General features: G+C 41.2%; 1 protein-coding gene across 1 annotated transcript; it reads right to left on the bottom strand.

The window, feature by feature from the left end:
* Positions 1-778: 778 nt before the first annotated feature.
* On the bottom strand, positions 779-10,139 carry LOC143138910 (cilia- and flagella-associated protein 100-like). The gene is made up of 12 exons (XM_076299384.1): positions 10,130-10,139; positions 8,867-8,934; positions 8,073-8,236; positions 7,899-7,979; positions 2,642-2,820; positions 2,474-2,555; positions 2,280-2,373; positions 1,849-2,000; positions 1,621-1,756; positions 1,299-1,501; positions 1,073-1,166; positions 779-914 (listed from the first exon to the last, which is right to left on the bottom strand). Exons 1-12 carry the CDS (start codon positions 10,137-10,139, stop codon positions 804-806), a joined length of 1,374 nt encoding a protein of 457 aa, XP_076155499.1. The 3' UTR covers positions 779-803.
* Positions 10,140-12,131: the final 1,992 nt, after the last annotated feature.

Genomic DNA, 12,131 nt, shown 5'->3' with positions numbered 1-12,131 from the left:
ATCTTAAAAACAAACTGTTTTGAATTTAGTGCAACTGTTTTTTCGCTGCATGTTTTAGTAAACTTCATCTTACAGACCACGGCCCCAGATTGTTTCCGTCACGTGTACATTCATTTACAGCAAAGGTAGGCCCACATACATTGTTTCCTGACTGCCAATGCTGTTTTAGTGTCAGTTTGTAAAGTTTAGGCGAAGTAGGAAGTAACTTTATGAATCCCTGAATAATGCGATTGGTTAGGCTAGACCAAAGATTTCAAAGTGTTGGAAAGGTATCACAATCGTCAGTGATCAAACTAGTTTTGTTTACCAGTCTAAGGTGTTACCCTCCATACACATCATAATGTTTAATCAAAGGTGATTGTCACTAGTAGTTATGGAGCCTCCGTTGTAAATATGTGAAATATGATGGAGGCCTCATTAAGAGTTTCTTTGCATAGCTCTGTGTAAATACTTTTCTATGAATGCCATATTTTATATGAAAATTAAACTAACATGAAAAAAAATCACACAAATGTGGCAGTCACATGGCAAAGAAAAGTTGGTTACTTGAACAAGATGCACTCTTGATCACACTGGTAAAATTGAAGAAGTAAACAGCAGAAGTCCAAACTCGAAAAGCCTTTAATACTTAACAGTAGCAGATCCTGAGTAGATCTGTTCTTGTACACAACTGAGCCAGATTGAACATATCAGAGTACAATACTATAAAGAAAACTACACACAGTTAAAAAAAAAAACTGACTTGCCTGAGTTAAAATATATCACAAAGTTACTATGCTTGCTTGCTATTTGCACGTCGTAAATTAAGAAAAGAAATGCAACAAATCCTCCTGTTCTTTTGTTGTCATCAAATGATTTTGATCATTTTTCTTGATCGCAGGGGGCTCAGATCGTGCCATCAGTTTTCTACCAGCCTAAAGAGATCACAAGAGAATAAAGATAACTCATCTGCACAGTCATTTGAATTCATTAAGTGCAAACCCAAGGATCTGGTGTACTGATACTTTGAAGCACTTCTGTTCAATCTGCTGATGGCACGGAGTACTGGTGCATTTTGAAGTGGAAAACAGACCCATTTTTTGGCAGCACGTGTGGCTCTCTCCAGGGCTACTCTGATCCTCTCCTCCTGGTGCTGTTGCTTGAACCGGGCCTTCTCCTCCCTCAGTCTTGGTTAGTAGTGGGGGAAACAACGATAGAAAAATAGACATAATAGTTATAATTTATTGTCTCACCTTGAAATATGTGTTCACAATTCATAAAATTCAAGGTAAAAAAACAGCACTGCTTCAATGTGTTACCTCATTCTGGTTTCCTTCTCTCTAGCAGCCTTCAGCATTTTCAACTTGTCTTGTGGCTGGAGCTCGAGGCATTCCAGCATCTCGAGCATTTTGTGCTCTATTCTGGCAAGCATTTGCACTGTGCTGATCTTGCAGTCCACGTTTCCAACACAGCCTATGTAGACCTCCCTCACTTTTTTATGAAGCTGATCAAGCATAGCATCCTGTGAGGGGGTATAAAACAAATAGGTCAGATTTTTTACACCATGACATCTTTGTATGGTCCATTTGTAACGGCTGTTAAATCTATATATTTTGTTCTTTTTTTTTCTGGCCAGAAGACCTGTTTATCAGCTCTGAACTCCCCAAAAGAGAAGATTTTTGACTTGAGTTGTAACTCTTGGGTCTTCTCCTTTTCTCTCTCAATGGCAGCCTGAATAATTTCGATTTGTTTCTCAAGTATTTCCGTCTGACTTTTCCTTGGTGATGAAAGATGCAGTTAAAGTGAGGAGAATAGTCCATTACAAAATGAAATTGCTCTTATAATAATTTGTCAACTCAGAACACTCACATTTTCTTCTGTGTCATTAGAACTTGACAGCGGAACTCTTCCGTTGCCTCCTCTGTCTCCTGAAAATTCTGGATGTAGGAGAGATTTTGTTCCTCCAAGTCAGCCAAGATATTCAGCATCTCTTGCGGGTCTGTGAAGTAGATCTCAGGCTCCTTGAAATAGTAATCAAGACAGGAATGGCACAAGACAGGAATGGCACAGGTCTTGTCATTAGAGTTTCTTCATTATGGGGCCTTCCTCACATTACTCATGACAGCTGAAACTGTATTATACTGAAACAAAAAGAAGGACTGTATCTACAGGACTTCTTTACAATAGTACGTAGATATTAAAACAGTTAGTGCTGTAATCTTTACATCACATCACATCTCCACACCTCCGGTCATGTACTCTACAGTCTTTGCTCTGAAGCTTGTCTATTAAAAATATACCTCATCGCTCTCAAAAACATCAGATTCATATTTTGGTTCCTCAGCTATTTCAGGAAGTGAGTTTTTCTTCCCTTGAAGACCAGATGGTCTTCTTCTGCAGTCAGACAAAAAAATATTCTCACATATATGTAGAAATTACTAAAAAATATACCATTTATATTCACCAGTCATACACTGAAATAACAAATGCTCACGTATTCATGGAAGGTCTAGTCGGCACTGTCTTCAACATCTTTGAATTTTGTCTTGTAAGGGCCATGCTTGGTTGCTTATCCCCTGTATAAACAAGCACAAATGGCACCACTGGTCAACCATGTATTTACGTCCAACTCATAGGTGATTATTAAGGTTACTAGGACCACCTTTGGCAGATTGCAGATGTTGGTGAACGGCCTCATCTCTCAGCCCAGATAACTTGACCCGTCTCCTTTCCTCTCTTTTGCGATCCTGCTCGTCTCTCCACCCGGGCGGCGCCAAAGCTGTGAGGAACTTCCTGTATATTCCGTACTCATTTAGCACCTCCTGGTGCCTCGAAATGTCACTGACAGATAAACATGACAACAGTTCTTAGACAAGGTCGTTCAACCTTTCTTTAAATAAGACTTTGTTTAAAATGTGAGATATCTACACCCTTGGATTTGTAATTAAAATGAATATATGTTAACAAACCATATCAAACAGATTGGTGTAAAGCTGCAGTGCGGGCAGGGATTTAATCTGAGTGAAGAAACTTATTATGAGCGCTGCGCAGCGAAGCGGCGGTCATATAGGTTTAGTCAGTTTCTTTTCTTTTTTTTTTTTCTTTCTTTTCCGCATGTCCAAATTTCCGTCAATGATTCCCGGGACACTGAAAGACCGGGGTAGACGAAACTTGGTGGGCATGTAACCCCATATGGATAGCATGGAACCATCGTTTTTCGTTTTGATCTGTAGCGCCCCCGCTGGACCGCACCCCCCGAAAGGAGGGTAGGGCAGACACAGTTTTCTGTGAATATCTCGAGAACCGTAAGGTTTAGGAGGACCATTTTTTTTTGTATGTTCATTTCAAGGGGCCATGTCAACCCATTCCATAACCACTCATTTCATGTATAGCGCCACCTAGTTAAACAAAAAAAAGTAAAAATGAGGTGTTGTAATCGCAGGTATCTGTGACCTAACATAGTCAAAACTGCACGAAATTGGAAGTGTAGGATCATTATGACACCCTCTGAATGCACGCCAAGTTTCGTGGAATTCCGTTCATGGGGGGCCACACAATAAATTCATTTATGTTACTATACACCAACTGGCCTGTAGGTGGCCGGAGACAGTTTTCTGTGAATATCTCGAGAACTGTAGGGCCTAGGAGGTCCACCTTTTTTTTGTATGTTGGTCTTAAGGGGACATGTCAACCCATCCCATTACCACTTATTTCATGTATAGCGCCACCTAGTTAAAAATTAAAAAGCAAAAAATTAGGTGTTTTCATCACAATATCTCTGGCTGACATGGTCAAAACTGCACGACATTGAAAGTGTAGGATCATTATGACACCCTCCGAATGCATGCCAAGTTTTGTGAACTTTCGTTCATGAGGGGCCTTACAATAAAATAATTTATGTGTACATTTAGTGACCGTACACCAACAAGGATTCCCGGGACACTGAAAGACCGGGGTACACGAAACTTGGTGGGCATGTAACCCCACATGGATAGCATAGAACCATCGTTTTTCGTTTTGATCTGTAGCCCCCCCGCTGTACTGGACCCCCTGAAAGGAGGGTAGGGCAGACACAGTTTTCTGTGAATATCTTGAGAACCGTAGGGCCTAGGATGACCAATTTTGTCCGTATGTTTGCCTCCAGGGGTCATGTTAACCCATTCCATGTGCACACATGTGCATAAACAGATACACACGCACACACATACATTCACAGTAATCATACGTATGACACATACTCACACAGTAGACATATGTACGCATGCATGCACATGCACAAACACACATACGCAGGCAAACACACAAGCACGCACACACAAGCACGCACACACACACACACACACACACACACACACACACATAAACATAAATGTGTACACGCACACATGTACACAATTCAAGAATTTCTCAGAATTATGAACAGGCAAGATGGGGGTGGGGTTCTATAAAATGAATTTTACATGTGAAATCTATGAACTAATCATGTTTTGGTACTTGTTGTCTAGCACAGCGGTCCCCAACCACCGGGCCGCCGCCCGGTACCGGGCCGCAGGACATTCCTAACCGGGCCGTAGCCTACGACATGAGTTTAAAAAAAAAGCATGCAAACTAAACTAAATTTAATTCACAATAATGTCACGTTTTTACATGGCATAGGCCTATATGCAGTTGTTTGCACGCATGTTTGCATTTTGCAAGGTCTATTTTCTTACGTCTGTCTGTCCCGCCTTCAACACTTTTACATATTGCCTTCAGCGCTGCGCAGCCTCAGGTCAGCTCACTTCACTTGATCAGTTCTTGGCGAACAAAAACAGCAACAAAAAACAAGCATCTTTAGCAGGTCACTGGCCAGAGTGTTTGAGTTGCGAGAGCCGCTGCAGAGATTTCTTACAGAAAAAAAGTCACCGTTAGCTGCACATTTTAGTGATGAGGACTGGGTGTCAAAACTCGCTTACCTGTGTGACATTTTCGGGTTGCTTAATGACCTCAACCTGTCACTCCAGGGGAGAATGTCTTTAAACTGGCAGATAAAGTCGCTGCATTTAAAGCCAAGCTTGATTTGTGGGGACGACGAGTGGACCAGATAAGTTCCAAACAGTATTGGGGGTTTTGGGAGAGACTGAGGCAGGGCCCTTTCTCTCGCAGCTGGTGCGCGATCACCTTGTTGCGCTTTCAAATGAGTTTGAGCGTTACTTCCCATCCTCCAAAGATCCACGGCAAACCAATGAGTGGGTCCGCAACCCATTTGTCAATATCCCGAATAGTCCTAACTTGTCAGCGCTGGAGGAAGAGCAGTTGATCGAAATTGCAAATGACGGTGGTCTTAAGAGTGTGTATAAGGAAACCTTTCTGGCGGGTTTTTGGATCAAAACCAAAGCAGAATATCCCGAGATAGCCGTAAAAGTGCTGAAAACGTTTCCCACCACGTATCTATGCGAGGCCGGGTTTTCGGCAATGACTGCAACTAAGACCAAATTGCGCAATCGACTGGACATTTCAAACACACTGAGGGTGTCACTGTCTTCCATCACCCCCAGATGGAAGCTTCAGCAGGGCTCCCACTGATTATATTCGTAATGCACGTTTAGTTCATGTTTTGTTCCCATATTTTGTTAAGCATGTTCACACTTATAGATGTAGCTTCAAGTTGTTCAATATTCATAGTTCATATTGTTCAATTTTCACTTCTTCAAGTTCACGTTTTTCACAAGAGATCGTTACCTTCACTGTTCATACATAACTAAAGCTAGTTCTTTTCAAGTAATGCATGCACAACACATATGGAACATGGAACCCCCGAACCCCCCCCCCCCCCCCCCGCCGGTCCGTGAAAAAAAAATAGGAATCAAACCGGTCCATGGTACATAAAAGGTTGGGGACCCCTGGTCTAGCAGATACCAGTGAGAATTGAGTGTGGATAATGCAATTTAGTGAGACAGTTAGAATCATATAGGCCTTTCAGCTTGATTTATTTTTGTGGAAAAAATGTGCTGGACTGGGCGGCGGTCATATTTTGTACCGCTCTGCGGTACATCTAGTTTAAGGAAAGGTCCTTTCTCTTCACATTACACTAAATTACAGAACATAATGCCTGGCCTTTAAAAACAGCAAGACATGAATCCTACTTAAAAAGCCACAAACACTCCACTTCACACCACTTCAATCACAATTATGCAATAGACCCAGGAATCAATTCAGCAGAAAACATGTTAAATCAATTACATATTTTAATATTATTCTATATAGCTGTTTATTTTGATGGTGTAAACCTATATAGTTAGGGAAAGTTAGGCATTTTTTTTGCCAATCTGCAAAAAAATGTCTTACCAATAGCTTTTTTTAGTATGTGTTCCTATAGGTGTCTAGTAACATCTCCCAATTTATCCACGGCCAAATCTTCGGGGAAACGCCTGGAGAGCCCATCAAGTTTCGGGTGCCCAGAGGGACTGGGCGAAAATAATGAAAAACATTTTTCTTTACCAATATTAGCTTTTGAGATGTCTAACTATGGGTTTTTAGGGGTGCTGAATCTATTCCAGCCATTAGTGACTCCAAAAAAATGACTCCAAGTCCATAAAAAAATCCATAAAAAGTGGATTTATTGAACAATTACAAAACAAAACTTCTTTAATCAGTTTAAAATTTAACAAACCTCATCCAACTCCCCTGCATCTCCCTCACTGTAACCTCCCTGTTATCATCTGGCTGGTTGATGTTACCATGACAGTTCCCACCACACTACACGTGACTCCTTTTTACAGCAGCACCTGAGTGTCACAGTCCCCTGCACAGTTGCAGCTGACACACTTCAGAAGGTAGTATGGGATCTGTTGTAGGGACTGGTGCATAACCTTGTTCTTCTTGTTTCTATCTATGGATACAAGAGAACAAGGTTATGCACCAGTCCCTACAACAGATAGAAACAAGAAGAACAAGGTTATGCACCAGTCCCTACAACAGATCCCATTGCACAGGACTACCTTCTGAAGTTTAGTGTAGTGTGGTGGGAACTGTCATGGTAACTCTTGCCAGAACATCCACCAGCCACATGAGAACAGGAGTGAGGGAGAACAGGGGAGTTGGATGAGGTTTGTTAGCACCCCTAAAAACCCCTAGTTAGACATCTCAAAAGCGACAATTGGTAAAAAAAAGGTTTTTCATTATTTTCACCCAGTTCTAGTCTGACCAGCCAGACCCACATCAAGATGTAGGGTCTGGGAACTCACCATTCGCAGTGCTCAATCCAAAGGCCGGGATAAGCGGTTGTCTTTCAAATTCCCTCTGCACGCAATAGAATAGCGCTACAACTCATGAGTCCCATGCGTTTTTCCACCAGCGGAGCTAGTTGGCTAGTTGATTTAACTTTAAAAAAAGGTTAACTCGTGTCACATTCTTCGCCAGCAGCAGCATCCATCTTCTTTGTTTTCCAGTAGCAGGGAATTCACACGGAACTGTCGCAAACTCTGCCATCATTATGTTAAGCCCGCCCACAGACTCTATACACGATGTGATTGGCCTGATCAAAGTTTAATTTTTCCAGCTCGCAAGCCAACGGAGAGTTGCTAGACTACCCTGGCTGCAAATCACATTTGCTACTGCTAGGGTGCGTCTAGATTTCTAGGCTAGCCCAGTCCCTCTGGGCACCCCAAACTTGATTGGCTCTCCAGGCGTTTCCCCGCGGATTCGGCCGTGGATAAATAGTAAAATATAATAGACAGGAACACATAGTAAAAAAAGCTATTGGTAAGAATCTTTTTTGCAGATTGGCAAAAAAAAAAAAGCCTAACTTTCCCTAACTAATAGCTGTTTCTTGAAGAAAGTCTTGAAGTCACAAGTTGGATCTACTAGTATTTTAACTGCTACAACACAGGCATTCTAGTCATAAAGTCTTGCAAAATGTACAATGTGTGCAAACATACCTTTTGACAGTCATCATTTCTGACGTCACTTTTTTAATCTCTGCGGTTTTCTCCAATTTAGCCATAGTTTCCTTCTCTGCCCTAAGGAGCACAAATGATCATTTTGAAAAAGAAAAATAAAGACAGAGAAAAGGACATGATCTCAAATGGTGGAATAGCAACTGGAATACTGACAGTTTTACAGCCTCCACAGAACTTTGATCGTTTAGTTTAAGGAATTCCTCAAAGGCCACTGCATCCTCCTCAAGATCCAGTTCCGCCTGTTTCATTTTGCGCATTGCATGCTCTGAGTCTCTCTTCATCTTTCGAATGGTTTCTTTTTTAACTGCCAATGCATACTGTGAGGGAAATACCGTTCAGGGGGTGTTCACAGATTTGTCCAAAGAGAAAGTATGATACTTATTCTCCTCAGTCTTACCTGCGCTTGATGGTGTTTTAAGCCCGTCGACTTCAAGGCACCTAACCCTAACCTTAAAGCGTAACTTTTGCCAAAATGCATCTTAGGGTGTTTTTGTGAATGTACCCGAGTCAAACTTTTGTTTAAAAGCATAATTACGTCGGAAGCGCCACTTTTAAGCTTGTCCGTGTTGTCGTTTTTGGGTGAAATGGCCTTTTGAATGAGAATCGTAGGGGCACTACTATTTTGATACATGATCACGTCAAAATCGCTATTTTTAAAACACTAAGAAGGCTCGACACAACATGAAACTTTGATCAAAGAATCATCAGTGTCTATACACATGAACTTGAGCATTGAGAACATTGTTTCGGACGCCCCTACGATTCCCATTGAAAAAGGCCATTTGACCCAAAAAACGAGAACACGGACAAGTTTAAAAGTGGCGCTTCGGATTCACAAAAACACCCTAGGATGCATTTTGGCGAAAGTTACGGTTTAACCCTAACCCTTGCCTAACCCTAGTGCCTGGAAGACGACGTTGGCGGCTTAAAACACCAAGAGACCTTACCTGCGCCATGAACATTTCTTTTTGTTTATCTTTATAATCCTGTATGCTTTCCTTTTCTTTACGGCGGCCTATTAGAATGGGAATGAACACACAGAAGGGTAAGGGGTAATATTTCAGCACGTGATCTATAGTTTTTCGAAAGTCAAATATCAGACATTCTTGCCATTTGAAATAACTGTTGTCCATTTGGCTTTATCTCTTTTGGATTGGTTGGTTTCATATTCTGGCTCCTCTCTGAGCTCCCGTAATGGGGCAGAGCGGCATCTGCGGCGGAACAGGAGGGTGGTCTTCTCATGAACAGGCAGTTTGCTCTGAAATACTTTCTCCTAAAAGACATCAGATGTAGTGTTATTGCTTCACTCAAACTACAAACAAATTAGGGACCATAAATGCATAATTTCTTGTCAAATCAGATAAGGTTCTTGCTGCACCATCTCTAATTTTGATCAACCCTTCTCTACATCATAAATGGATATCAAAACAAAGGCCTGTAAAGTATTTTTGTTCATATCCTATGTCTTCGGGGGGCACTGAGGCACAACTGGCTACAAGACAAGACATTTCTGAGAGTGTAATAACTAAAAGTGTATAACTAAGGGTGAAAAAAATGAAAACCATTGGATTTACAAAACGCATTAAGCAGACAAACTGAGCAAAATTTGAGACTGACTCTTTCTGGATTCAGTCTGATCTGACACAGAATGACCCAAATGCTTTGATCTGGGTGCTGCAGGGCAAGAGGCTGCAGCGTTCGTACCACATGGACCACATCCTACCCCAGCTCTCTCTGCCACTCATGTCCTGTCACTCTTCACTGTCCTGTCTGAGGCCAAAACTATGTTCAAAATAAATAAATACATTTATCTTAGATGTCCAGTGTAAGATGTTCTAACTTGTTCTAACTAATTTGAACTCTGAAAATAGAAGGAAATGCTTTATCTTATTTTTTGAGCTTCTGAAGCTAATGTGATGTCAAAACAATACTGATAAGAAAAGTGTGCAGTGTTGGCTGAATAGACTATAGCCTTGGCCCAGGAGATTAAAAATAAAGAAAATTAATTGAAGAGGAAAAAATTCAGTAGGCCTACTTGCTGTTTCTCATGGCTTTCTTCTACTCTTCTTTTGAAAATGTCAATATCCGTGGGAACAACAAATGGGTTTTGAGACTCTGTCTTCTTATCTGCATGGTGTACAATATCAACAAGAAATGCAAGGAAGTACTTGATCTTTCACTGACAAAAAGGAAGAATGTATTAAGCTTACTCCTATTCATGTATTACTCCTGTTCATCTATGCATTTCTGGCCAAACATTGTCAAGTGAAAATATCATGTAGATGTTTAGCCTACCTGAAGCAAGGCCGAACCTTCTTAAGAGATAATTATAGTCATTTGATGTTGCTACAGTCTTCCCCGTTCCTGCTGACAATGACAAATAAACCAAATCAATGGTAAGATCGCTTGCCAAGCATGAGAAGGCGCACGATGTGTGACTTTTAGTGAAAATGACAGTAGCCTAACTTATGACATTTTACTCTGGCTCATGTTACCTTTTTTCATCACAGGCACAGCCAGTGAGACATTAAAATGTTTATTCATAGTGTTTTGACGTTAACGTTTAGCTTCCTGGAAAAGAAAAGTAAACATTAGACAACAACATTAGCATAATCATACAGAAAATTGAGCTAACATTAGTGATTTTGCCAGATAGATGAATTTGACGTTCATGAGCACAATTCAAGCTAAGCACAATTAACGTTAACGCTAGCTGTCAACTAGCATAACTTTCTTACATAAATATTTCTCCTCAGTAATTAAGGCAAACTACAAAAGCATTCTAACACAGATTGCAATATCAAGGTCACCTTTTGTATAACCGTCACTGACATGTGCATATAGATATTTATTATTGACAACTTTCCCGAACTTTAACCTTTTCCATGAATCGCTATGGCAACGTAGGCTTAATCGAAACAGTCGGCTGACTGTTCATGCATTGCAGGGCTAGCAGGGGTGGGCAAACTGCGGCCCGCGGCCCGCCAAGCACTTTCATCCGGCCCGCGCATTTCATTTGGCTGCTCGCTATTTTTTTCCTGCGATAGAGACGACGTTGGTTAGCTTTACTGCAAACTGCTTTTCACTCTCCTTAGAGAACGTTTACAATGTCAATGTCAAAACATCATGTTAAATAGAGATCATGTTAAACTAAGTTAACTCTTAGTTATCTCCTTTGCAGCAGATCTAACGTGAACATTATGCGATCCATTTAATTGGGAACGCGTCTGCACTCACGAGAGGGAGAGAGAGCCGCAGGTTCCAGCTGGCTTGTCAATGTTGATAATTGATATCTCCTTCTTATAAGAAACTTTTAAAAGGAAATCATGAAGGCAACAGTAGTTCCCACTACCAGAGCCCTTCTAAGGAGAGCCTCCCCACTCTCTATTAATCCCATACAAACCGAATTTGGCTGCAGTTCACCAGAGTTCACCTAGATGGCGATCGCGGGCGAGTCCAAAATACATGGGGTCCTATGGAGCTACATGGCTACATTTGTTGTTTTCACCTATTTAACAACTGAAACCCTCAGATTTTATTTTATTTTTCACAAAATGGATATGGATTTTCAATCAAAAGTGAAATAATCCGGGAGTCATGTCCTTTCGTTTTCTTACAGGTTGGGTCGTTGTTGCCCATAACACGCTAGCATTGATGCTATGCTATGCTATGATCATGCTAATGAATGACGTCATTGGCACGTTTGAAAGGCTTTTTAGAACAATTAAGTGACTTTAAAAAATATAATACTCAACCAAGTGTATTGTCTTTGCCTCCCCTTTCGAATACAATATTCAAATTACTTGAAAAAAAATTATATCCCGAGAAAAGTGGATTTTGAGGGGTACAGCTCCATAGACCTCCATTCATTCTGGACTCGCCCGTGAGCGCCCCTAGATGCAGTACCACACCGGAAGAGTTCTGAGAGTGAAGGTTCTCCCCTTATTAGACATTCTCTGCCACTACTGACCATTTAAAAACTGTAATGGCCCAGCCGTAGGTACAGCACTAGCCATAGCGGAGCAGGTAGAAGATCATTGAGAAACTAGATGTACCGCGTAGCGGTACAAAATATGACCGCCGCTCAGTCCTGCACATCCATTCCGCGAAAATAAATCATATTAATGAATTTGTCTCCATCTTCTACTCCATTCCTCACTCTTGAAACTTTTGTGTATGCTTGTTTGAAATGTGTGTTTGCACACATTCCGC

Source organism: Alosa pseudoharengus, unplaced genomic scaffold, assembly GCF_046254945.1.
Source record: "Alosa pseudoharengus isolate Yale_2024_CS ecotype anadromous, Long Island Sound unplaced genomic scaffold, YU_APseudo_1.1 YU_APseudo_1.1_scf_10, whole genome shotgun sequence".
Lineage (NCBI taxonomy): Eukaryota > Metazoa > Chordata > Actinopteri > Clupeiformes > Clupeidae > Alosa > Alosa pseudoharengus.
The sequence above is the reverse complement of the archived record's forward strand: the minus strand, read 5'-3'. Positions and strand labels throughout refer to the sequence as shown.

What these genes read in the sequence shown, in the direction of transcription:
- LOC143138910 (XM_076299384.1), bottom strand. An exon ending in ACATCTGCAATCTGCCAAAG is followed by an intron (nt 2,556 to 2,641) that starts GTGGTCCTAGTA and finishes TTGTTTATACAG; the next exon opens with GGGATAAGCAACCAAGCATG. An exon ending in AGTTCAGAGCTGATAAACAG is followed by an intron (nt 1,502 to 1,620) that starts GTCTTCTGGCCA and finishes ACCCCCTCACAG; the next exon opens with GATGCTATGCTTGATCAGCT.